Genomic DNA, 27,783 nt, shown 5'->3' with positions numbered 1-27,783 from the left:
GTGGAAGCACCTCCTATGCTTTCCCTTTGCCACAGCCCTCCCACAGTTTGTTGCAGGCTTAGCCCTTCCTTCAGGGCTAGCCTCAGCCCTGCAAGTCCCCTGAGGGCACTTCTCCTTATGTGCCCAGGCTCCTTACAGGCCCAACATGTTCGGGACCCCCCCTGTTGACCTCACAGGGGGTGTTTTTTGGGTAGGGCCTCCTTGCTCCATCCCAGTAGGGACACTCCCTCTTGTGTCCCGGTCGCCCACAGGCAAAACACTTTTTAGGCCTAGCAGTGGCCTCCAGTCCCAGGTGCCTGGCCCTTGATGAGGTCCATGTGCCCTCCTCCACAACAGCTGAAGCAGTCCCGCTTGCTACTCAGCCAGACAGGCTACACAGGCTCTCCAATAGTAGTCCATTTTCTCCACCTTCAAGTCCTCCATTCTCGGATCTGGGCAACAGTCTCACAGTCCTTGCCCTGCCCCTTGTATCGGGGAGGACTACATGAGCCCACATTCTCCACCACTTGTGGCAGGGCAAAGACTTACTGGCGCAGTGCCTCCTGCTGGTCATCTCAGGAATTCGCTCTTTCCAGCCTGGAGTGCCCTCTGCAGCCCTGTGCTCACCTGCCGCTAGCCCCCATGTCCCTCCCAGACCCCGGTGCTCTTTGCTCAGGGGTTCTGCCCACCACAGTACGCCCTCTCTCTGAGTCTCCCCTCCCCAGGGAACCCCCAACCCCCTATCCCCACCTTGCCTCAGTGGCTACTCTCAGTCATCGTCTAGTCCCCGCTTCCTGGGGCAGACTTCAGTCTATAAACTATTCATCATTGGCAAGGGGGGTTGGACCAGCTGCCTCTAACTATATCTGGGCTGCCCCCCTGCAACCCTAGTACCCTCTTGTGGGCCTTTAGCTTGGCCTGCAGCTTTGCTAAGCTGGAGCTCCCCCGCTCCCTCTGCCCTTCCCCAGCACTGCTCCACCCTAGGTACCTTCCTCAGCTTCCCAGGCAGCCAGGTCCTTCCCTCTCTGAAAGCTAGAGAGAGAATGTGTGTCCTAGGTTTTGGCCCTCAGCCCTCTTATAGGGCCAGCTGTGGCCTGATTGGGGTATGGCCCCAGCTGTGGCTGCTTCCCCCAATCAGCCTAGCTTTTCCCCACCACTGCCCTCTTCAGGGCGGAGTGGGGTGACCACCCCGCTACAACCCCACTAGATATAAAATTGTTCTTTTGTGAAAGGAGTTGTGCTGAAGGGTTGCCACGTTGTCAGAAGTTCAGACGAATATATTGAATAGCACAAGTCCCAATACAGATCCATGAGGGGACTCCACCATTTACTTCTGTCCTCTGTGAAAAATGACCATTTAGTCCTACCCTTTGTTTCCTATTTTTTAACCAGTAATTGATCCATGAGAGCACCTTCCTTCTTATTCCATGACTGCTTACTTTGCTTAAGAGCCTTTGGTGAGGGACCTTATCCAAGGCTTTCTGAAAGTGCTCATATATTACAGCCACTGGATCACCCTTGTCCACATGCTTGTTGACACTCTCAGAGAATTCTAATAGATTGGTGAGGCATGATTTCCCTTTACAAAGGCCATCTTGACTCTCTCCCAACAGATATGTTTGATTGGTTTATCTTTCTCATATAGTGAGGACTGACATCTGAATTTATCTTTGTTGCTTGACTTATGTTTTAAACTAGTGTTGAAAGCATGAAGTGCCTAGGATAAGTGCCTTTTTACTTTTTTTGTACATCTAAATAAGTAAATAAAATAGATGACTATGCCACAAATTTTCAAGTTTCAGCATAAAAAAAGAGTACTTCTTAAAACTGTTGCTTTTCTCTTTTAGAAATAAGAAAAGCCATACAAAATCTTAGCAGATTGTAAGATTTGACTCTTGAAGTCTGAGATTGGAGTCTGCATATGACCTATGAACCTTTTCAATATATATTTTAGGAAATGACTTTACCTTGGGTTGTAGTCTTTTGGCTAAGTCTTTACCTTGCAATCTTCACACTAAGGAGGGGTCCATCATTCTTATATTTGCATGTGTATGTAATATGTTACAACAGCTGGATTTCAGCAGACACTCAGCTTTGTGTGAGATTATCATTATGACAGTCCGGTTTATTTGATTTTGCCATTTCCAATCATTCACATGAGCAGTTTTTCTTCTTACTACTATGACAGTTCTTATTTCATCATCCCTGGATCAGTTTTCTTTGCCTGCAACTCCACTGGGAAGAACTGGTTGTACCTTGTAATTCACGGCTATGGCATCATTTTACATATATTATATTGTTTAAAATTCCAGTGGTATTTGGAACATCCCATATGTAACTATTGCATCAAAAGCAAATCAACTCTGTCTGATTCACCTGTGCGTAGGGTTCTGAAAGGAAAAGATAGAGGCAAAGCGCAGTAGAAAAGTGATGTGCTTGTGGCGACATTTGTCTGGGAGGCAACTATGTTTTCCCAAAGACATTGCTGCAATGATCACAGAAAGTAGAATAGTGCTGGTTTACTTAGAATGAACTGGAGTTTTCTGAATATATTATCTCCACAAATCCCCGCTTTTGGTCACATTCTGTATCATGTATATTCAAAACCACAAAAATTCATAAAGCTTATTACTGGAGCAGATACAGTTTTACATATGTTTCCTTTCCTTTTAAAGAAAAAGTGGAATTCAGTGCAAAAAATGATCTTGTTAATGCAGTGTTATAGAGGGGTGAGATTCATCACTACCGAGGCAGAAAGGTGCAATATAAAAGGACTTATAGTATTTCCAATTGACAAGCTGAAGTCAATGGGATTATCCATCATCTTAAAGTTAGGCATGCACAGAAGTGCTTTATGGCCCCAGGCCATACAGTCAGACATTAATTATAATGCCATTACAGTCATACACAATAAATCCATGTGCAATAGGGAGTTACACTTGCAGAAATAATTATAACTTTCAATATCTATATTTCTTTGCATTCAAATTGTTAATCATAATATTGCATTAACATATTTTGCATTGACTCAGTTGTAGTCTGATGCTGCTGTTTCCCGCTGCTAAAGAAAGCCTAACAACTACATGGACATAATTCTTTTCATGTGCTGCAAAATAAACACTTTTGCCCAGATCATCTTCTGAAGATTCACATGCAGAGAGGTCATCTGGGTGAGACTTCCTCCTTTTCACATGGAAGAAAAGACTTCCCATTCCCTCCCTGGCCCTTCACAGACACTCCTATTCAGGAGCTCTAGGAATTTCTGGGGTGTGAGGGACTGGAGCATGGGAGAAGGTGCTCTCCACAGCAAGCTTCTCTCCGCTCTATGCTCAGATTTCCATGTGGAAGTCATAATCAGATTACCTATGAGATGACCCCCCTTCTCATTAGTCCTACATGAAGCTTCTATTGAGTAGCAATTGGAGATCTAGGCAATGGCAGAGTGGCTCCTGTTGAAGGTCAACAGAGCAGCAGCCATTTTTGCAGGACTTTTCCTGGCTCAGAGGAGAAGGAAGGATTTCTAATGGAAACGTGGATGAGAGAAAGGAAAGTTTGCCCTCCCTGCCAAGTTTTCTGACTAGTATGGGTAGAGTGTTTTTGCTCAAATAATTTACTCATTTATTTTTTCCTAATTTTTCTGATGTGATGATTATGTATAAAAACAGAGATTATTTAAAAAAAATTAAACAGTAAAAGAGATCCAACCTTTCCTGGTGTTTTTCTAAAAGTTAATGGGCTCAATTCGTCCTTACCATCTCACAGATATAATTTGCATTCCCCTGTACCACTGGAGAAACTCACCCAGAAGAGAAGGGCAGATTTAAGAGCAACAGTGCCCTTCACCAAGGGAGGGCAGATTTCAAATCTTTCAGAAGCTGTACAGAAAGGTGCTGTAGTTTGCCCAGGAGAATGAACAGACACATCTCCTGTATGTCTCTCCACAACCCATCCCAGACAGCCCTGCCCCTTTGTTAGCTGTGCCAGCGAGCTCTGACACACGGGAGAGTATCAGATGTAGGGCTATTTGCACTGTTGCAAACCTACTCCTCCCTTGGCATTCTTTCCTTCATTGGAGGCCTACAAGCAGAACCAGGGAGGCAACAAAGCTCATTAAATGTAGCATTTAATCTCAGTAATTATTCTTTGATGACAGAAGGGCATCCTGAAATATCTATATTTCATAGGTGATTATCTTTTTTGTGTATCATGCATGTTTTATTTCTCATAAAAATTGAAAGTTCGGTATTTTAAACAAAAGAGCACACTATGCACAATGATTTGGGGAAAAACAAATAACTCTTTAGTTTTTATTACAGCATTAACAGCACAATAGTGAACTACTAACATGTCATCCAAATGAGGAGACTTGTATCATTATATGTTATACAGACAAAATAGATTCTTATCCATTATTTTAGTCAGATGATGAACTCTTTGAAATATCCAAATTGAAAAGTTCCTTAATTTTGTCATAAAGCACCAGCACTAACGCACCTCCAGTTCCACGAAGGACATTGGAGAAGGCTCCCCGAAAGAAAGCTTTAAGTCCCTCCTGTTTGTATATCTTGAAAAAGCAGTCAATAGTTCCTTTATATTGACGTTCAACCTCTCCACTCTGCATGCAAATAATAAAAACAAAACATTCATGCAATACAGTGAGGAAAATGTATATGCTTAGTACACTGCAAATGTGTTTTTTTCTTCCCTTGCTAGTAATGAACGTTTAAGTATGATAGTTTGGGAACATCTTTTCCTCAGTTTGCATCCTCTCAAATGTGAGAACTTGAATTACTAAATACTTCTTTGATGTAATGCTCATTTAGCTAGTTCTCCACAGCTACATTTAGAAAGGCTGCAATCATTCTTGTGATGCTTCATTTCAGGTTTAGTAGGCAAGTGGATAGCTTAGGAGTTAAATGAGCTCACTCCTGTCCTAAGGGTGCCTTGAACCACTCTGATGCTATCAAAACTGCTGCATCACATCTTTTTTTCCTTCTTTAGTGCCACTGAATTATTGTATAGCAAGAAGATTTCAATTCTCTATTAATTAATAGAGTTCATTCAGTGTATATATATTTAAACAAAATTCCTTTAAAAGAGTGTTAAGGTTCTGACTTACACAAAAACCCAGAACCACAGGGCAGATGAGGAGGAGTGGAATCCCTGCTCCTGTGACTCAGTCTGTCAAAGGGTGGAGGATTGAGTCAATATATGCCCATCCTCCAACCCTACAAAAATCCCTCTACACAAACTCAATATGATCAGGCTCTCATGAGCTTCATGGGGTAAGGGCATGGGTGGTGGAGCCAGAAAACAGCTGATTCAGTATCCCCTGAAAAGCCACAGGGATTTACTGGCCTAAGGGATAGACCCTGTAGAGGGACAGTACTAGAAAAGCGTAATCTAAACATGAGTCATGCAGTACAGATTGCTTCTCTTCATATAGGTGCCGTAACATATGAAAGTGACGCATAAAGGAAGACTTGTTAAAGGTTTGCAGAGGCCCCAGTGCCACCTTCATTGGGGCTAGTTATAAGTGCTTACAGCTGAAGGAAAAAGCCCCTGAGCAGTGAGAGATCACATAAATTTGTCCGACTGCTTGTACACCTATAAGTAGTGACATGCATAACTCTCCCTGTATCTTCTCTAATTGTCAGCATAATGGAAAATCATAGAAGTTTACTGATCAAGAAAGCATATCATGCAGATGTTGTGCTTCTACATCTGATGGGAATGTTAATATAAGTTGTGGACTGACTGCTGTTGTAGACTTGTATATTTCAATATGCAATATAATAGGTGTAGCAGGAGGTATAATAGAGTAGCAAACACTGTTGAACTATTTGTACAGGATCTGAATCTACTGCAATACATTCAAAGGATGTTGGTGGAGGATATTGCTGTTGAGGTGAGAATTCTTCTCATTTTTAATAAAAGCACTAACTCGCATTGGAAGCAGTAATAGTACTATCCCCTAGTTACTCCAGGAAGTTGCCTTCAGAGCCAAATTTATTATTGGCTGGAGAAACAGAAAGTGTTGTATCAAATGTTTGGCATCAAATTCTGCATGCATGTTGTTAATTTCACTATCATAGAAATCATCCATAATAGCAATTGTATTTGTAGCTGTATCTGCAGACCCACATTAACTTTAAAAAAAAAAAAAAAAACCACCACCACCACCACCGAAGGACACCATAAGTAGAATATCTTTTAGACCTATAGTTTTATGCACCAGCAAGTGCATAGATCTTCCTAATTACATTACTTGATCTCTTTCTGTTTCTTCTATGTCAGTAAAATCACTGGATGATTCTTCTGCTGGTCCTCTATGGCACCTTGTGGGTGGAGTTACCATTCCTACCATCATACTCATCATCTTTGAAACTACCTACATTATCTTGAATATTTCTACAGCTACTAAAAACCACTTGGCCCCTATCTTTTGCTGTAATGGTAGGAGTTACTGAATTACAACCAATAATTGTCATTCTTGGTGAGAACAACCTCAATAAGCACAAGTACATATTAGCGAAGACAGCATAAATAATAGGCTCATATGCCAACCAGGCATGTAAAGCAGGATCTGAAGACATGGCAAGCATGTGACAGCCCAAAAGGGAGAGATTAGCATTGATAGTGGATGCTATCTACTGCACACCTCAGGAATTTCTTGTGACTGAGAGCTAGATTTTCAGAGATGCAGAGAAGTTATTAGTGGGGTGTTCTGAAGTGCCCAAGCAGGTTAGGTGCCTAACTCCCATTGATTTTTGATGCATCAAAAGTTTTCTTTGATGCTATGAGAAGAGCAAGTACTCTTTAAATGAAACTTATGGAAACCGTTTTGGAACTGCCATCCTTTGTTCTAATACCAGGTGGTCAAGCTTCCCCAGGGATCTAGGGAAGGAGTTCCTGTTTTGTCAGGAGCATATTTAAGGTTTTTACTTTTTGGTTGAGGATAATTCCTGATAGTGAGGATTTGTTCTCTGAAGCATCCTTAAGAATTTACTTCAATGTCTTAAAACACCTGGGCTCCAAGGAGGAAAGAGAACCAAGTTTACTAGAAAAACTTTGACCATGGTTTGCACCAAACTATCTCGAATGATAATATATTTTGCCTGGGTAATCACAAGTACTTTGAAGGAATCAATCACTACATCTCAGGTAAGTTAAGTCAGTAAGAGGGAGTAGTCAAACTTTTTCTTCAGTTCTCTGTGAGCTGTCGCATTGACTGCAGCTGATAAGAGATTTTTTACCTTAGATGAAGAGTGCGATAAAGTCATGTAATAGTGACATACCAGATTCTTTTAATCCTACATGATTTTAAAAAAAGAATAGCAAAATATATTGCTTACCTGCATCATCATGCGTCTTCTGACAGTGTCAAAGGGATAAGACAGTATCCCAGAGAATGTAGTCACAGCTTGGGCAATGAGAAAGGACAAAATGAATGGTGTTTGTTTTGGATTTGGCAATAGCCCCTATAAAGAGAAAACCAACAGATGACCATGTCATTTCTGATCATCTAAAGTTAATGTCGAAATCAGTAGGTGCAAAGTGTCATTTTCCTAGCTTTCTTTTGTAATTACCGGAGAAAGATTATTTGAAATTTTATACCTCCTTTGAAATTAAAAAAATAAATATACTTTTGAGTATTTAAAATTAAAGACAAAGAAAAAAATTAACATTTTTATTAATTCCTGATGAATACTTAAAATATCTGATAAGCATGTGTTTTATCCACAAGAGTTACCTTAATGGTGTCATAACATCCAAAATAGGAAGCTCGGTACACAATGATTCCCTGTACTGAAACACCAAACCCCTGGTACAGGCCAACAAGTCCGTCTGACCTTGCAATTTTAATAATACAGTCACCCAGGCCCTTGAACTGTCGCTCAGCAAGACCTAATATAAAAGAAGTTTTCTATTAAACAACATGCATATTTGTGTCTTTGTCAGCACGCTTTAAAAGAATAAAATTTTGCATCATTTTGGGCCAAAAGACATTGTTATACAGGAGAATCCATTACATTTCTCTTACACACAGTAGAAGAACAGAGTGCTGACAGGAGAAGGAAAAAGTACTCTTCCTCTGCCGATATGCATCACTATCTAGAAAATGGCACAATAATATCTTCAAAGTTATCCAAACTTCCCAATCATTAATTAAAGTTAGCTGATTCTAACTGTTTTGCCCACAAATTCAACATTTGATGTGGGCACACAATAGAATGAAACAGACCCAAGGATAGATTTAAAGCAGCAGGCAACAACTTTATTAAATTTTAAATTTAATGGGAAGAGGGCTAACCCACCTCTCCAAAAAAATCAGACATTGACTTGTGTACCGTGCAGTGTTAAATGGTCTTCATGCCAAATACTCAATATTCAAGGTTGGACCTTTTCAGGCTAACCCTAGGATTCAGCCCAGTCTGAATTCTCTTGCCCTTTCCCTGCAAAGGGGAAAGAGGGTGTACTTGCAGGGTACCTCTCTCTGCAAAAACTTAAGGCTTCCCATTCTCCCTTCAGGCTAAAAGGGCCCATTAATTATCTCCTGATACTCATACTTATCCTGGGAGCTGATCCCTTTCAGCCTTTAGCCTGCACTGGGATATTGGCTGTAGGTGGTGACAAAATGACAAACTCCATTTTTTAATTTCTTCCTTTCTCCTAAAACCAGGTTCCCAGAATTCTGTGGGGAAGATGAAAAACCCACCAGACAGGCCCACCTTCTCTCCTTAAGGAGAAATGTCCTTCCTGATCCCCCCAAACTGTCAATCTGGTCAGACCAACAACTTCCTGATAACATACCTCAACTATGGGCCGGGAGGGCACAGAAGCAATCGGGGCAAGATGACTGCTGCATGCTCAGGAGAACCCAGCACACAGCACGGGGATCAGGGAGGGCACAAAAACCTAGGTTCCTCTGTCCTCCCCAGAGCTTGGTCAATGGACAGCAGAGAAACGTCTTCTCCTCTTATGTCCCCCAGGCTAGACACAATTTCCATATATGTTCTGAGCAGGGAGGGCCCCCAAGAGTGACTGAGCCTTTTCCCTCTTTCCCTGGACCCCAGTAATTGCCTATTCTGTGACGATCCAATCAAACATTCCTCCCACTCACCCCACTAAGACATGAGGGGCATTTTCAACAAGTATAGAAACATGAAGCTATTTTACAATATAATATGCCTAGGCTTGCCTTTAACATAACTCTATTGTGTTTGCCAATCATTTTCCAGCCTTCAGCATACTGAATCCTCAGACAATTAAATAGCAGTTTGGACATTACTGATTTTTATTGTTAGAAATCTGGTTCTTTTTCCAACATAAATGGGAGCTGCAGCCATTTTGCTCTCCACCAAACTGTAACGTTTCACACAGGCTGTCTACACTGCCTTGCAGTTTGGACTCTATGGGGATGTGATTAGCAGTGAACTCTCCCCTGTGGATGCGGCAGGTGTGAATTAAAAGATTCCTTGTTCACATTAAGGTAATACTGTTTAGCCTGGTCTACACTACGACTTTAATTCGGATTTAGCAGCGTTAAATCGAATTAACCCTGCACCCGTCCACACAACGAAGCCATTTAATTCGAAATAAAGGGCTCTTTAAATCGATTTCTGTACTCCACCCCGACGAGCGGAGTAGCGCCAAAATCAATTTTATCATTTCGAATTAGGGTTAGTGTTGCCGCAATTCGATGGTATCGGCCTCCGGGAGCTATCCCACAGTGCACCATTGTGACTACTCTGGACAGCAATCTGAACTCGGATACACTGGCCAGGTAGACAGGAAAAGCCCTGCGAACATTTGAATTTCATTTCCTGTTTGCCCAGCGTGGAGAGCACAGGTGACCATAGATAGCTCATCAGCACAGGTAACCATGCAGCCGATAATCGAAAAAGAGCACCAGCATGGACCGTACGGGAGGTACTGGATCTGATCACTATATGGGGAGAGGATTCAGTGCTAGCAGAACTTCGTTCAAAAAGACGAAATGCAAAAACTTTTGAAAAAATCTCCAAGGGCATGATGGAGAGAGGCCACAATAGGGACTCAGATCAGTGCCGCGTGAAAGTCAAGGAGCTCAGACAAGCCTATCAAAAAACAAAGGAGGCAAACGGTCGCTCCGGGTCAGAACTGCAGACATGCCGCTTCTACAACGAGCTGCATGCAGTTCTGGGGGGGGCTGCCACCACTACCCCACCTCTGACCGTGGATTCCGAGGCGGGGATAATCTCATCAGCTACACCTGAGGATTCTGCGGACGGGGAAGAGGAGGAGGAGGAGGAGGAGGACGAGCTTGCAGAGAGCACCCAGCACTCCATTCTCCCCAACAGCCAGGATCTTTTTCTCAGCCTGACTGAAGTACCCTCCCAACCCAGTATCCAAGACCACGACCCCATGGAAGGGACCTCAGGTGAGTTTACCTTTTAAAATATAAAACTTGTTTTAAAAGCAAGGGTTTTTAATGATTACTTTGCCCTGAGGACTTGGGATGCATTCGCAGCCAGTACAGCTACTGGAAAAGTCTGTTAACATGTCTGAGGATGGAGCGGAAATCCTCCAGGGACATCTCCATGAAACTCTCCTGGAGGTACTCCAAAAGCCTTGCCACAAGGTTTCTGGGCAGTGCAGCCTTATTCCGTCCTCCATGGTAGGACACTTGACCGCGCCATGCTTGCAGCAAGTAATCTGGTATCATTGTATGACAAAGCCTGGCAGCATATGGTCCCGGTGTTTGCTGGCATTCAAGCAACATCCGTTCTTTATCTTGCTGTGTAATCCTCAGGAGAGTGATATCGCTCATGGTAACCTGGTTGAAATACGGGAATTTAATTAAGGGGACAGAGGTGGCAGTTCCTACTGGGCTGTTTGCCTGTGGCTGAAAAGAAATCCTTCTCTGCAGTTAGCCAAGCGCGGGGAGGCGGGGGGGGGAAGGAATTGGCCCAGAGCTTTTTGCGTTTGGCTAGCAGGGATCTTCCCTGATACCAGCCACGCGGTGGGGGGAGGCATAAAGCGATCATCCAGAGAATTGGATGCGGGGGGGTGGTTAGTTTGTTTTTTGCTGCTGAATGTTAACAGGAAAACCGCAGCACTCAACGGGCTTTGCTTGGTATGTGGGAAAGGAGGGTGCAGAAGCCGAAAGACAATGGCTTACCATGGCCGCATGCAAGCCGAATTCTGTTGCCCGGACCTGCGTCTGTGATCTCTAGCAGCAAAGCCACAGGCACTGAATATTAAGAGGCAAAATGTGACCTTGCACAGAAATCACATGTGCTATGTAATATGAATAGTGTTGGTCACCGTGAAAGAGTATAAGCATTGTTCTGCAAAGTGTATCTTTTTAAAAAATTCTCTCCTTTTTTCCCTCCCTCCAGCAGCTGCAAATTCTTCAAGCCTTCCTCCTCCGTCCCGTAGGCTATCACAGATAAGGCGTCGGAAAAAGAAGACACGAGACAAGATGTTCGCAGAAATCATGGAATCCACCCGCAGTGACAGAGCTCATCTGAATGATTGGAAGGACACGGTTTCAAAGTATAGGAAAGAAGCCAGTGAACGTGAGGACAGGAGGGACCAACGTGAGGACATGAGGGACCAACGTGAGGACAGGAGGGACCAATGTGAGGAGAGGAGAGACGCTCGAAATGAGAGGTGGCGGCAGGAAGATCAGAGGAGGCAGGATGCAACGCTGGGGCTGCTGCGTGAGCAAACAGACATGCTCCGGCATCTGGTGGAGCTTCAGGAACGGCAGCAGGATAACAGAGTGCCGCTACAGCCCCTGTATAACCCCTCTCCCCCTCCCCATGTTCCATAGCCTCCTCACCCAGACGTGTAAGAACGCGGGGTGGGGGGGAGGCTCCGTACACCTTCCCATTCCACCCCAGTGGACAGCCCAAGCCAAAGGCTGTCATTTTTTTAACCTTTTTTTAGTGGCCTTTTCCTTCCCGCCGATCCTCCTCCCAAACCCCACCTGGGTTCCCTCCCTCTTTTTATAATCTATTAATAAAGAATAAATGATTTTTAAATGATAGTGACTTTATTTGGTTTGAAAGCAAGCTGGGGGAAGGGGGAGGGTGGGTTCCTTACAGAGAATGAATCAATAAAGGGGGAGGGTTTTCATGAAGGAGAAACAAACAGATATTTCACACTGTAGCCTGGCCAGTCATGAAACTGGTTTTCAAAGCTTCTCTGATGCACAGCGCTTCCTGGTGTGCTCTTCTAATCGCCCTGGTGTCTGGCTGCATGTAATCAGCAGCCAGGCGATTTGCCTCAGCCTCCCACCCCGCCATAAAGGTCTCCCCCGTACTTTCACAGAGATTGTGGAGCACACAGCAAGCAGAAATAACAATGGGGAGATTGGTTTGGCTGAGGTCTGAGCGAGTCAGTAACGATCGCCAGCGACCTTTTAAACGGCCAAATGCACATTCTACCACCATTCTGCACTTGCTCAGCCTGTAGTTGAACAGCTCCTGACTCCTGTCCAGGCTGCCTGTGTATGGCTTCATGAGCCATGGCATTAAGGGGTAGGCTGGGTCCCCAAGAATAACTATTGGCATTTCAACATCCCCAACGGTTATTTTCTGGTCCGGAAAGTAAGTCCCTTGCTGCAGCCCTTTAAACAGAGTAGTGTTCCTGAAGACGCGAGCGTCATGAACCCTTCCCGGCCAGCCCACGTTGAAGTTGGTGAAACGTCCCTTGTGATCCACAAGTGCTTGAAGCACCATTGAAAAGTACCCCTTGCGGTTTATGTACTGGGTACCCTGGTGCTCCGGTTCCAAGATAGGGATATGGGTTCCATCTATCGCCCCACCACAGTTAGGGAATCCCATTGCAGCAAAGCCATCCACTATGACCTGCACATTTCCCAGAGTCACTACCTTTTGTAGCAGCACCTGAGTGATTGCTTTGGCTACTTGCATCACAGCAGCCCACACAGTAGATTTGCACACTCCATATTGATTCCCGACTGACCGGTAGCTGTCTGGCGTTGCAAGCTTCCACAGGGCTATCGCCACTCGCTTCTCAACTGTGAGGGCTGCTCTCATCTTGGTATTCTGGCATTTCAGGGCAGGGGACAGCAAGTCACAAAGTTCCATGAAAGTGCCCTTACGCATGTGAAAGTTCCGCAGCCACTGGGAATCATCCCACACCTGCAACACTATGTGGTCCCACCAGTCTGTGCTTGTTTCCCTTGCCCAGAATAGGCGTTCCATGGATAGAACCTGCTCCATTAACAACATGATCTCCAAAGCACCGTGGCCCGCAGTTTGACAGAATTCTGTGTCCGTGTCCGTGTCCATGTCCATGTCCTCATCACTCTTGTCGCTGCGCTGCCGCCGCCGCTGCCTCCCCGCCTCGTTTTTCTGGTCCTGGCTCAGCATTACCTCCACAAGAACGCGCGAGGTGTTTACAATGTTCATGACTGCTGTCTTGAGCTGAGCGGGCTCCATGCTTGCCGTGGTATGGAGTCTGCAGTGTTCACCCAGGAAAAAAGGCGCGAAATGATTGTCTGCCGTCCGTTGCTTTCATGCAGGGAGGGAGGGAGGGGTGAGGCTGTACCCAGAACCACCTGCGACAATGTTTTTTGTCCCATCAGGCACTGGGATCTCAACCCAGAATTCCAATGAGCGGGGGAGACTGCGGGAACTATGGGATAGCTATGGGATAGCTACCCACAGTGCAACGCTCCAGAAATCGACGCTAGCCCCGGAACATGGACGCACACCGCCGAATTAATGTGCTTAGTGTGGCCGCATACATTCGACTTTATACAATCTGTTTCCCAAATTCGAATTATATAAAATTCGGATTAATCCCGTAGTGTAGACATACCCTTTGAGGAGGATTCTTTAATGAGAATGAGGAACCTTTTAGTTCTTGCCCATATTGTCCACACGGAGGAGTTACAGCTGTGCAGCACTTTTGGTGCGCACTGTTACTCACACTCCTGTAGTCATAACTGTGGGGTCTGGTAGACAAGCCCATGGTCAGAACATCACTGAAATCATTGGGATGATGCTGATTTACACAAATTGTGAATTTGACCCTCTGATTCTAAGGGAATTTTCTTGGCATCCTATTGACAGTAGCCACATTACTGAAGAAAAGTAGCAATTTGGGACATAGTGATATGGCACCCCAGTGTCAGTTGTCTGCTTTTCTTCTGGAGAATAAAATCTAAAGGGGTATGTGGGTACACCTCAGAGCAGAACTTAAACATCTTTAATTTAGTCTTTTGAGAGATTTCTAAGATACATATCTAGGGACATATACTACCTGTAATATTTGTACAAAATTCCTATTGATATTCTTTGTGTGGAACAGAGGTGGCTGGTGCCCTGTGAAGTCTATGCCTTTAGAGTCATATGATTACAAAATAAGATCCTGCAATTGTTGGCATTTATATCTGGCAAAATCTAGTGGAGTAGCTTAATGTAAATGTGAAAAATTAAGCTATATATAAAGAAATGTAAGAATTATGCTCTGTAGTTGTCTCCAAAGATTTCCCTCTCCACACACTTTCTTTCTCTCATTTTTAATAAAGATCATACAACCCTTAAATATATTTGTTATGACTTTTTAACTGTTTGGGACATTTTTCTAAGTAATGCAAAGAACTCTAATGCACATATCTGAGTATTGATTTGGTTGTAATATACGGATATATATAAATAATCTGAAACACATCTAGGGAAAAATTAGAAGGGTAATTTAAAAGAATTCACTACCTTTCCCAATGTCAGCAGCTAATCGAGTTCGTGCAAAGTCTAGTGGATATACTACACACAAAGATGTTGCTCCAGCTGCTCCACCAGAAACTAGGTTTGCAAAAAACCATTTCCAGAACTGAAATACAAAAAGTACTGCATACAGTTATGAAAATATAGAATTACAACCCCATCATACTGATTTCCCCTACGGCTATCTGAAGAATTAATGAAAATTATTAGGGTTGTTAATTAATTGCAGTTAACTCACGTGATTAACTCAAAAAAATTAATCGTGATTAATTGCGCTTACAACAATAGAATACCAATTGAAATTTATTAAATATTTTTGGATGTTTTTCTACATTTTCAATATTGATTTCAATTACAACACAGAATACAAAGTGCACAATGCTCACTTTATATTATTATTTTTGATTACAAATTTATGCACTGTAAAAATGATAAACAAAAGAAACTGTTTTTTCAATTCACCTTTACAAGTACTCAAGTGCAATCTCTTTATTGTGAAAGTGTAACTTACAAATGCAGATCTTTTTTGGTTACATAACTGCACTCAAAAACAAAACAGTGTAAAACTTTAGAGCCTAGAAATCCACTCAGTCCTACTTCTTATTCTGCCAATCGCTGAGACAAACAAGTTTGTTTACATTACTGGAGATACTGCTGCATGCTTCTCATTTACAATGTCACCTGAAAGTGAAAACGGGTTCGCACGGCATTTTTTTTGCAGCCGGTGTTGCAAGGTATTTACATGCCAGATATGCTAAACATTCATATGCCCCTTCCATGCTTCGGCCACCATTCCAGAGGACATGCTTCCATACTGATGAGGCTCGTTAAAATAATAATGCACCAATTAAATTTGTGACTGTACTCCTTGGGGGGAGAATAGTATGTCTCCTGCTCTGTTTTACCCGCATTCTGCATATATTTCATGCTATAGCAGTCTCGGATGATGACCCAGAACATGTTGTTTGATTTAAGAACACTTTCACAGCAGATTTGACAAAATGCAAAGAAGGTACCAATGTGCGATTTCTAAAAATAGCTACAGCACTTGACCCAAGGTTTAAGAATCTGAAGTGCCATTCAAAATCTGAGAGGGACGAGGTGTGGAGCATGCTTTTAGAAGTCTTAAAGGAGCAACACTCTGGCCTTGGCTACCCTTGTAAGTTACAATGCTGTAAAGCCTCCCCCAGCGCTGTATCTCCCTGGGTACACCGCTGCAGGTACTCCACATCTCTGAGATGAATAACAGCTGCAGCGGAGTGGCTACGACTCACGGGTGTGAGTGTAAACGCTTGCAGTGCTGTACTAATCACCTTGTCAAGTGGCCAATCCTCTCCATTGTTGTGACCAGCTGCAGGAATGCGGAAGTGCCGGTTTCAAAGATCATACCACAGAGAAAAGCAAACAGTTTGCAGCTTGCTTTGAGTGAGTAAATGACTGAGCAGGGGGCTGGGAGTTCAGAACTTGCAAAATAGAGAGCTGACATGTTCCAAAAAGCATTCTCTCTCCCCCCACACTCCCTGTCATAATCCACCCCCCCCATTTTGAAAAGCATATTGCAGCCACATGAATGCTGGGATAGCTGCCCATAATGCACCGCTCCCAACACAGCTGCAAATGTTGCAAGTGTGGCCACACCACTGCTCTGGCAGCTGTCAGTGTGGACAGACTGCAGCGCTTTTCCCTACTCAGCTGTACGAAGACAGGTTTACCTCACAGCGCTGTACAGCTGCAAGTGTAGCCAAGGCCTCTGATTTGGAAACTAAGGAACACAAACCACCAAAAAAGAAAATTAACCTGGTGGCATCTGACTCAGATGATGAAAATGAACATGCGTCAGTCCGCACTGCTTTGGATCATTATCAAACAGAACCCATCACCAGCATGGAAGCATGTCCTCTGGAATGGTGGTTGAAGCATGAAGGGACATATGAATCTTTAGCACATCTGGCACGTAAAAATCTTGCAACCCCAGCTACAACAGTGCCATGTGAACGCCTGTTCTCACTTTCAGGCTGACATTGTAAACAAGAAGCAGGCAGCATTATCTTCTGCAAATTGTAATCAACCTTGTTTGTCTGAGTGATTGGCTGACCAAGAAGTAGGACTGAGTGGACTTGTAGATGCTATAGTTTTACACTGTTTTATTTTTGATTGCAGTTTTTTTTGTACATAATTGTACATTTGTAAGTTCAGCTTTCATGAAAGATATTGCACTACAGTACTTGTATGAGGTGAATTGAAAATTTTTTTGTTTTGTTTTTTACAGGGTAAATATTTGTAATTAAAAATATAAAGTTAGCACTGAACATTTAGTATTTTGTGTTGTAATTGAAATTAATATATTTGAAAATGTAGTAAACATCCAAAAATATTTAAAATAAATCGTATTTTATTGTTGTTTAACAGCATGATTAATCACGATTAATTTTTTTAATTGCTTGACAGCCTTAAAAATTATCTAGAGAATCAGATGTTATAAATTAACATATAATAAATGTTCATGCAAGGCTCAGAGAGTATGTGTAGTAGTATTTCATCCATATCAATTTGACAAAATTCCCTTTCTGTCCTAAGATTCACTACAAAACATTTGTCAGGTCTTCCCCTGCTCTATTTTTAAATCATAAAGAGCTTTTGTCATTCTCAAGAGCAAGCAAAAAACACTTTATAATACATTAGAATACGGTTCTGGTCAATGACTCTCCAAACCCACATTACTGCTGGCCTGTTGGGACTTTTTGATGACGTTACAACTGTGCACCAACTCCAGTGGTGCTCAGTTGGTACCACAACAGGAAAAAAAAGTCCCTATATCTCATGGGCCAAAGTCAATGGACTTACATCAATGATGGATTTGGCTCAGAGTGTTTAAGAGGTGCAAGGAAAAGCTAACAGGAGGGGAACAGATTAAAACATTTTGCGTCAGATTCCCAGCTGGTGAAAATTGGCTTAATTCCATTGATTTCTATGGCGCTACAGCTAACGATCTAGCACTTTAATTCCCACAACCTCTTTTATTGCTTTTAATTGATATATACATATTTTAACAGGTTTTAGCTAGCAAGGGAACTATAGCTTGTAACCTCATTCCTCTTTAGGTTTTCCCACAACACAAAACATTTACAAGGGCATCCCAATGGACTGAGCTTCAAAAAAAGAACAAACCGATTGTTTAAAAATGTCCTAATTTTTAGAGAATTGAATCCTGAGCATTGTTTCATTTATAGAACATTTGTAAAATTTGAGTCCCCAAAACATGCAAATGCATCCCACCCAGCTGGGTATATTTTTATGAGAAGGAAAAGAGATTTAAAGAACTGTGAATTCAATATTATTTACACCAAGCATAGCCCATTTTTTCCATTGTAAAGAGGTGAACTTGAAAACTGAAATTGCTTAAATATATATTTATTTTGAACAAAAGGGACCAGATTAAGAATTAGCATGCAATACAAAGAGACGAATCAGAGAATAGTGAATGTCAGGGTTCTTTCGGGTCAGTACCAACAGGAAAGCCTGAAGCAGGAATTGTTGCTGGCACTGAAGAAAAAACTTCCAGGAAGAGAAGCAGCGAACACCATATTTTTCTGAAATTACAGAAACCCACCACAGAAATCCTAAAAAGATAAGGTAAGACACATATAGATAAAGGGGATGTTTGAGCTATCTATTTTCACATGAAACAAATTAGATAACTAATTTCTTGTCAAACATTTTGATTTAATCAAATCAGGATTTTCCATTGGAAAATTTTCAACCCGCTCTAGCCCATATCAAAACAGGTTTACTTATTAAAGTGATCAAGTCTGCTAGAGCACATTCACCTGTTTGTCTTTATCCACTCCAGACATGAAAAGCTGTTTGTATTTGTCCTTAAAAGCAAAGTTTAGAGCCTGTGTTGGAAAATATCGGATAACATTTGCCAGATTGCCACGCCAGAAGCTCAAAAAACCTGTAGGAGAAAACAGATTATTAAATTACATTTACAGTGTTTGTATTATATTACCCTGAACAGTTTATATATTACATTACTGTTGTTTCTAGTTTATGATGAGTTGTAAAAGTGGCCAAAAAAATTCCTATGGCACTGGAAATCTGATTTTTTTTCTAACACTAACCAACAGATGTCTGTTTCCCAACAATGAGAAATCTCAACTCTTGAGACCATAAGAGAAATGACAATAACTCTCAGAAATGGTGAAGGTTCCTAACTTCCTTACCTCTTAAATAAAATTTGTGATACATGTTTTTAATGTATGTGAAAAAATCTCATAACTCTTCATTGGGATATATATACCAATCATGTTCTTTATCTCATTTAAGTGTGGCTGCATGTGTATTTTAATCACTACAGAAGGAGCTTAGGATCTCTATCCAGAGAATGATGAAATGTATACCTTAAAAAAATTACCCCTTTGGACAATATAATTAAATTGTTAAGGGGACAGGCGAGTGTGTCAACTTACAGCACTGCCAAGGTGCAAATTCCATCTGTATGTGTGGAATTCTATTCGATATGTGGAGAAGTTTGCATGGAGTCCATTTGTACAATGAGTGTCTCTAACCAGTGCTGTTAGTTTTCTCAGGGCAATGCTGCCAAAATGATCCCCCCAATATCAAGATAGTGTCCAGCAGAATGAAGCCACAATATTGACTGGGGCTTTTGGGAGCTACTGTAATATAAATAAAATAATGATAACAGCAGCAATAACCTTCTAGATAAGAAGGCATGTAAATAACCTACTGGTGGGTTTTTGTGGTAGCAGGATCACTTTGGGTGAGCTTTCTAACCAAATCTCCTGTAACACCAAAATCTTTTCTGGGAATGCTGTTAGTGGAGCCCATCCCATTGCAAGAACATACATCTGCACTTCAGCTACCTAACTGGGGGGCACAAAATCAACTGACTTACTTAAGGCTGATAAATGGGAAGCTGTCTCTGGTAAGGGAGGGACATAACCCTCCATTTCTGCAGCATTTAAACCTTAACTTTAAGTTTCTAACCTTCCAACTGTGAACTAAATGTCATTATTGTCTTGCTGATAACCTGGATTACTCCTGACTGTTGCAGTTCCACAGAACACTTTAGGGTGGAATGGGACAAGCCATATATTGCCAGCTTCAAGCATTCAAAAATCATGAGTCAGGCCCCAAAACTCCATGAGATTGGCTTAAAAATCACGAGAATTTAAAAAATAGTAACTTTGGGGTTCTTTTTATTTGTCTTTTCAAGTCTTTAGATTTCATGCTTTTGTGCTTCTCTCTCTCCAATGAGCAGGGCTAGAGACTTTCTTTTCAAATGAAAGGTGAGAGTCTCACATAATTACATGACTCCAGGAGACAGGGCTTAAAGAAAAAAACAAGAAAAAAAACCCCCAAACAACATGAGAGTTGATGATCAGTTGGTCTCAATAGTCAAGGGGATTACATACATATTTAAAAGTTAATCGTGTTCTTAAGTACTTTGTTGGACTGGAGCAAGAGTGCTCAGCACAGAAATGAGCCATAAAATTGAAAGCAATATGGATATAGGGCCTGACAAATTTATCAGAGATCTGCCTGCTAGAATCTGATAGGAAATATGAGGAGGTTGTGAGAAGGCCACTAACAAGAATCAGGGCAAAACCTTCAGTGCTTTAGCTGTTGCTCCTGGGTTTCTCAATCAACAGCTAAACAGTGAAACTGAGGCTATGTTTACACTGCACACCTTACAACAGCATGGCTGTGCTGCTCCAGCCATGCCATTGTAAGGTGCGCAGTGTAGCCCCTCTTTGTCGCCAGGAGAGAGGTCTCCTGGCAGTTTACCATGGCACCCATGGCGCCATGGCGCTGGGCCCAGAGTCAGAAGGGTCCCCAGCCAGCCCGAACCCCTGGCTAGCTGAGCTGGCCAGGAAAGCTTCCCCCAACCCCACTACGCCTCTTCCCCAAAGCCCCCGTCCCTGCTCCACCCCAGCCCCGTCCTTGCTCACCAGGAACCACCCCGCACCTCTTGGGCTGGTGGCCATCATGGCGTCCACCTGTAGGGTTTCAGGTTCCACTCTGGCCACAGTAGCCATCAGGTGACCCAAGTGAGCCCAGCTAGCCAACGGCTGGTGGGTACAGTGGTGGTTTATGGGGAGGAGAAGCCCCGACCCCGGCAGGAGCTGCACTGGGGGGGAGGAGAAGTCCTGACCCCGGCAGGAGCTGCACTGGGCAGGGCCGGCTCCAGGGTTTTGGCCGCCCCAAGCAGCCAAAACAAAACAAAACAAGACAAGAAAAAAAAAAAAAAAGCCGCGATTGCGATCTAAAAAAAGCTGCGATCGCGATCTGCGACGGCAATTCAGTGGGAGGTCCTTCACTCCCAGGTGGAGTGAGGGACCATCCACCGAATTGCCGCTGAATACCTGGACCTGCCGCCCCTCTCCGGAGTGGCCGCCCCAAGCACCTGCTTGAGAAGCTGGTGCCTGGAGCTGGCCCTGGCACTGGGGGGCGGGGAGGAGAAGCCCTGACCCCGGCAGGAGCTGCACTGGGGTGGGGAGCAGAAGCTCCAACCCCGGCAGAAGATGCGGCGCTAAAGCCCCCAGCTGCCTTAGTGGTAGAAGCTGCAGGGCTGAAACCCCAACCCCTCTCTGTGCGGAGCTGGCCTGAGCCCCTCTCTCCCCCGTTCCCCCTATGTGGAGCTGGCTCTCATTCTCAGGCTGTGGAGAAATTCAGCCCAAATCTACCAACCTTGGTCTGTTGATTTCCCCCATCATGACACAGCCATGAATGGATTTAGCCTCGGAGGCAGGGTCAGTATTAGCCCCATTTGGCTGGTGGGATCTAGGGCACACAGAGGTGAAGTGACTTTCCCAAGGCTAAGCAGGGAGTCTGTGGCAGAGCAGAGAACCAAACCCAGAACACCTGGCCCCGAGGCCTGTACCTTAAACACTAGGCAACCCTTCCTACCCCAAGGAGGGGGAGCTTCCTCTGTGCTTTGAGTGCATGGGTGGGCCAGACACTAGACCAAGCCACCAGGAGGGGGGAGTAGAGAGAGAGAGATGGGAAAAGGGACATGGGTGGGAAGCAAGAAGGGGGAAACATCAGGAAGGGGAACAAGGACTTAGAGAAGAAACAATAGAGGGGGAAAGGGGCAGGGAGAGGGGAAAGACTCCCCACTGCTTGTCCCTTGCAGCTGCCAGCTTTCCACTGCCATCAGTGGCTCACAGCTCCCAAAGGGGCCCCAAGCAGGTGTGAATCAGAGTGAACGTAATGTCTGTAAACTGGGCTGTTAGTGAAGACAGCTTGTATCTGAGTGTAATGATTTTAATACACTGTAATTCATGATAATGTAACTATATAGTTCATTATTATTTTAATGATGATATTAAGATACCCATGATAGACACACATTCAATAAGTAGAATATGAAAAGTGCATAAATATGCTGAAAATTGCCAGTTGGTGGGAGCTGAGCCGCCCCAAATACACACACACCTTGACCTTAAGGCAGGAGGGGGCAGAAAGGAGTGAGTGGGAGGCCCTCAGGAGAGGGGACCTAGGGGGAGGGGGCAAAACAGGGGCAGGAAGGGGTGGGGTAGAGTGGGGCCAGAGTCTTGGAGGAGAGGGCAGAGCTGGGATGGGGCACCCACTGGCAAAACCAAAAGTCAGCACCTATGATGGGATGGGGAAGAGAAGGGGATGGGGGAAGCGGGGGCCCAGCATGCAGATCCCCGGCAGCAGCTGGGGCTCTCCCGTTAAGCAGGCCCATCAAACCCTCACCCTGACAAGCCCCACCTCCCCTGCATCTGTACCACCCCGATGAGCCCCCCCAGACACCCTCCCCACTGAGCCCCAACTAACTACACCCCTCCCCCCGAGCTCCAACCACTTTTACTTGGTCCCCCCTGTAAACTCCCATTGCCCCTGCACCTGGAACCTCCCTGTGCATCCAGATCCTCCACTGAGCTGCCTGCACCCAGACTGCCCCACACAGAACCCTCTTACCCCCATCTGGATCCCTGCACACAAAGTCCCTCTGCACTTGGATCCTGCTGACCCTCCCTGCCCACATCTGGTGTGCCTGGCACAAAAGGGGCAGGGCCCCAGGGTGTTTCTATGGCAGGCATGGCCCTTGTGCTGTGTCAGGATCAGGTTCAGCCTCACTGCACCAGGGGGGCGGGGGAGGCTGTAGGGTATTCTCCCACCTCAGTGGCCTGTGCTCCCCACTGCCATGGTGGAACTTCCACATTTATTTATTATAAAAAAAATTGCAGAATTTTAAAATATTATGCACAGAATTGGATGCAGAATTCCCTCAGGAATATAGGGCGCTGTACAGCTGTGATGGTGGGACTGTGAAGGGAGTGCTGGACAGTAGGGGATCTGTGGATTGGGAGCTGAGCAGGGGGTATGGTGTGCAGGGTGCTGTGCAGTTGTGGTGGGAGGTCAGCAGGAGGGGTCTCTGGGCAGGGGGTGCTGGGCATAGGGAGCTGTGGGGGAGGTCTCTGGGTGAAGGGGCACTGGGCATAGGGATCTATGGGGCAGGGGTGGCTCCAGGCACCAGCGTGGCAAGCCACGGGGCTGGCGTGCCGGTCATTGTGAGAGCAGCAGTCAGGCGGCCTTCACAGCTGTACAGGTCCGCCGGTCCTGTGGTTTCAGTGGCAATTCCGCGGCGAGTATGCCGAAGCCACAGGACTGGCAGATCACCTGCAGAAATGCTACCGAATCTGCGTGACCGCGGACCGCACACAGGCATGCCGCCAAAGGCCGCCTGACTGCTGTGCTTGGGGTGGCAAAAAACATAGAGCCACCCCTGCTGTGGGGGAAGTATCTGGGTGAAGGGGTGCAGTGTGGAAGGGGCACGGTGGCAGCGCAGGGTTGGGCGGGCCAGTGTGCGTCTAGCAGTTGTGGGTTTGTAAACAGTGCCCTTGTGCTGGGCTGAGTGGAGCCACTCTCGCTGCGCTGCATCTCATTGCCCCCAACTGGCCCCTTGCTCTGCAGACCGCCCCCCATCACATGCCCTATTTCCCCAATGGGGGCCCACAAATATGTTTGGCACCGGGCCCACAAAAAGTTAATCCAGCCCTGCTCCAGGCAACAAAAAAACCCTACCCCCGACGAAGGGCGGTAGTTCGTCAACGGGAGAGTGGCTCCCGCCGCTGAAGCGCTGTCCACTCTGGCGCTTTTCGTTGTTAAAAATTTTCTCGTTCAGGGGTGTGTGTTTTTCACACCCCTGAATGACAAAAGTTTTAACAACAAAAGTGCAGTGTAGACAAAGTTTGACATGCATTAATTCAGGCTGGCCTCACTCATCTGGGTTGGTTTGGGGTGGGTCTGAAAGTCCATTCACAAAGGGGAATCCTCAAAGTTTTAGGCTCCCAAAATCCCTTATTTTAAACATTATTTTTATGGGTATTAAGATTAGCATGCCAAATAGTTGCATCTATTGATAAGGGAAGACTATTAAAATATGCAACCCATAAATATGTGAACACACACTTTTGCTATTACAGCAGGTGAAGATGTGTCTGTAGATTAAACAAAGTGTCACTTCTGACTTTTCTATTATTTTTTGATTTATAAAATAAACTCAATTAAAATTGTGGAGCGTATGTACATAATTTTGTTAAAATACAACAGTGTTTCCTCAGAAAAATGCAATAGTAGTAATCAACTGAAAAAGAACAGTCAGTGAGGGAATCCTCAACTTCATTCCAGCAAGAAAAACAAAAATCAAGGTAGGATATGGTGAACTGAGGCCTGCTGGAAAAGGAAGTGTGGGGGGGCAACAAGATGTGGGTGGGTTTGGTGAAGAAGTGCTTGGAGTGGGGGGATTGGTGGTGAAGTGGGTGAGGCGGACCCTGGAGCAGCAGGGAAGGACTGTCAGTGCTCTCTTCTGACCTTGTATTGTGGCTGCTGCCTGCTCCTCTCCTGCTGGCTGCAAGCCAGTAAGGGAGCAGAGGGAGAGAAGGCAGCCTGCACACCAGGTGTCACATCATCATCTAGTGTCAGGAGGCTAAGCTACAAGGGAAATCCTGCCAAATGTCTTCAACTATGCTGGATGTATGAAATGCCAGTAGAAATAATTGCATGACATGAGTGATAAATGCAGGAGTGTAATGCAAGATGCATGACTCCTGGAAACCCAAGAATTGGAAGAGATTGTGGATAGAACAAGATTGTGTGTGGGGAATGTACGCGGTGCTCCATGTAGATGCACACAAAGTAGAGCATTATGAGGACAGGGGGAGGGGGACTTTACATACCCTGCTCCTTGGGGATGCGCACGAAGCAGGGGGCAGAGGGTGCTGGGGGTCCATACCCTGCTCCTTGGGGATGCACACGAAGCAGGGGGCAGGGGTTGCTGGGGGTCCATACCCAGCTCCTTGGGGATGCACACGAAGCAGGGGGCAGGGGTTGCTGGGGGTCCATACCCTGCTCCTTGGGGATGCGCACGAAGCAGGGGGCAGGGGTTGCTGGGGGTCCATACCCTGCTCCTTGGGGATGCGCACGAAGCAGTCTATCATGCCCTTGTACTGCTGGTCAGCACGGATCTGCTTGGATGAGGCCTGCACCTGCAGCAGCAGCTTCACCCGCTCGATGGGCGCAACCGTGGTCTTGGAGACGGCGGCTGCGATGCCCCCAGCCAAAAGATCTGCCCCAAAGGAGATGGGGTCGAAGAGCTGCTGATTCTCCGAGGCCTGCATGGTGCGGAGAGGAGAGGGCAGTGGCACTGGCTGGGATGGGGCAAGAGCTCCAGGCAGCAGGCTCCTCCCAGCAGGCCAAGGCCAACTGCCACTGCTCAGAACCCGCCCCTGCAGATCACATGAGCTAACCACACTGCAGCCAGCGGCTTAGGAGCACAAAGGAGCGAGGGAGAGGGGCTGGGCCTGAGACCTGGAGCCTGGAAGTGAGGAATTGAAGTTGGGTTGGCCGCAGGCTAGAGCTAGGCAACAAGGACTGACTGAGGAACCAGGGCTGGGGAGCTCCTGAAATGATCATAGTCGTGCTGGGAAAACCTTTTTCTGCCCAGCAGAGAAAGCGTCAACCAATGATCAAGGGTTCCTTGGACAGCACAATGCTTCTCATGTGAAGCTGCAGGAGCCAGACATCATGTTAACTCAGAGATTTACAAAGATCCAGCACCCAAAGAACCTTAACTCTGCTCCTGAATTCGTCCTGTTTTAGTGCCTGATCCAATTCCCAGGAAAATCAATGACTTTGACTTTACACTACAGCAGTGTTTTCGTGGGGTACTCTGGAGCCTGCTGTGATAGTACAATGATCTCACCAGCACCTAGATTAATAGAAAAACTCAGAAATAGATGGAGTGTAGGGAATTTGTCACCCTTTTAAAAAGTTCTTAAATGCAGCATAAGTGGAATATGAAGCAGATTAAAGGCAATTTCTAAATCTTGGACAGAAATCAATTGCAATTTGGGTGCCTATTTAGGGGCTCAAGTGGAAATTGAGCACACAGGAATTTTCAAAGCTGGTGTTTGTCTGCATCCATGGTGCCTGCACAGAAGGGACCAGATTTTTAAAGGTCCCTAAAGGTGCTGCTTTTGAAAATCCCATTAGGCACCTGTGTGCATCTTTAAGCGCCTACATACCTTTTACAAATCTGTCCCCTTGTGCTCAGTGTGATTTTCAGAAGCACCCATGCAAATTTCCTGGATCCTCTGAGCTGAGGAGCAATGACAAATAGGTGCATTTTAGCATACGTAAAATAGCACTTTTCATATGCTAATTAGACATGGGTGCCCCATAGTGAAAGGTGTAAAAGCAGGCTATTTTCAGACACTATTGGGATGTGAGCAAAGTCACCCTGTGAATATCAACCATAATAATTAATAATAATAAGAGGCTGCCCTTGGAGTCAGGATACTAGACAAGCTGGTCAGAATCCATTATGTTTGTATCACATGCTATTCTGAAAGCTAAAGATCACTTTCTTAATGATCCCTAGGTTTTAAGCTTTTCAGATGTGATATTGTCACTTATACCCACATGAAACCATAGTCCTTTCGTAGTGTTACAATTTTGCTCCTGAAAGGGCCTGTTTGTAAGGTACTTTCCTTGTGTTTCCAATGATAATTGGTTTGGTGCATTTTCATTATGAGTCTCTGAATATGAGGGGCAATCGAATTCTGGGGCAGTTTAGGAGGCTTTATATCATTCCTGAGGGGTATGATCCATTTCTATTTTGCTATCAGTTGGTTATAACTATGAAACTTCTTAGGCTTATGTGTACTATCATCATTTGCACAGCTTGTGCAATAGAAACTAAGCAACATTCTTAATGTTCTGAGTCTTTTCATGGAGGTATCCATGGGAGCTTTGAAGTCTATGACTGGACTAGAAAAAACACATCCTAATTCACTGATTAAAATTTGCATTAACTGGATACACCCATGTTATGAATTGTCACTTTTCATAGATTAGCACTGGCATACCACTATATTATTCAATGAGCTTTAATTAACTAAGCCTTATGTTCTTGCTTATAACAGTCTCAAATAGCATTAACATATACTTATATGTCTTCATATTTATACCTTCCAATAGCATATGCTTCATAAATTCTATGAAATATTGCAGGTGCAGCACTGACACCAACTGATAATCTGTGAGAGGAAAAAACTTAATCAAATGGTATTTTGAATGTGTAAATCTTGACCCTTTGATTACTGAGCTTCAACTGCTAAAGCCACACAATGTCTCTCTTTCAAAAGTAACAAGCACCTGCCATTTCATTCACTGGCAGTATGTCTTTTATTGTCTCTACAGCACGGCACGTTTTACAGACAAATAAGGCAGAGCTGTACCCCAAGCAATTTGCAGTCCAAAAGTAACTCCTGCAAGGAATCGAAATGTGGAAGTTGCACAGTAGTTAGTGGGAGTTCCTGTGTGGAAGCTTTGCAGAAGCAGGCATCCCATCAAACAGCAAGGACTACCACAGTAAAAGACTCTATGTGTCATGCTCCTGTTACTAATACACCTTGATACCTTGCGTGTGTGTTAAGAATATTTAGCTACGGTAGTTTGAAACGTTAATATGTTTGTAGAAGGATTAGAGTCCAGCAAAAGGGTG

General features: G+C 44.5%; 1 protein-coding gene across 1 annotated transcript; it reads right to left on the bottom strand.

The window, feature by feature from the left end:
- Positions 1-4,264: 4,264 nt before the first annotated feature.
- Positions 4,265-25,461, bottom strand: SLC25A31 (solute carrier family 25 member 31). Its single transcript, XM_034772034.1, has 6 exons — positions 25,180-25,461; positions 18,554-18,681; positions 14,715-14,832; positions 7,733-7,887; positions 7,335-7,460; positions 4,265-4,594 (listed from the first exon to the last, which is right to left on the bottom strand). Exons 1-6 carry the CDS (start codon positions 25,394-25,396, stop codon positions 4,394-4,396), a joined length of 945 nt encoding a protein of 314 aa, XP_034627925.1. The 5' UTR covers positions 25,397-25,461; the 3' UTR covers positions 4,265-4,393.
- Between the last annotated feature and the right edge of the window lie 2,322 nt (positions 25,462-27,783).

Source organism: Trachemys scripta, chromosome 5 (assembly GCF_013100865.1).
Source record: "Trachemys scripta elegans isolate TJP31775 chromosome 5, CAS_Tse_1.0, whole genome shotgun sequence".
NCBI lineage: Eukaryota > Metazoa > Chordata > Testudines > Emydidae > Trachemys > Trachemys scripta.
Note: the sequence above shows the minus strand (reverse complement) of the source record. Positions and strands in the feature narration are given on the sequence as shown.

What these genes read in the sequence shown, in the direction of transcription:
- SLC25A31 (XM_034772034.1), bottom strand. Translation starts at nt 25,396, where the DNA reads ATGCAGGCCTCGGAGAATCAGCAGCTCTTCGACCCCATCTCCTTTGGG. An exon ending in AGCTGCTGACATTGGGAAAG is followed by an intron (nt 7,888 to 14,714) that starts GTAGTGAATTCT and finishes CTTTTATATTAG; the next exon opens with GTCTTGCTGAGCGACAGTTC. An exon ending in GATGTTATGACACCATTAAG is followed by an intron (nt 7,461 to 7,732) that starts GTAACTCTTGTG and finishes TTCTCTTTATAG; the next exon opens with GGGCTATTGCCAAATCCAAA.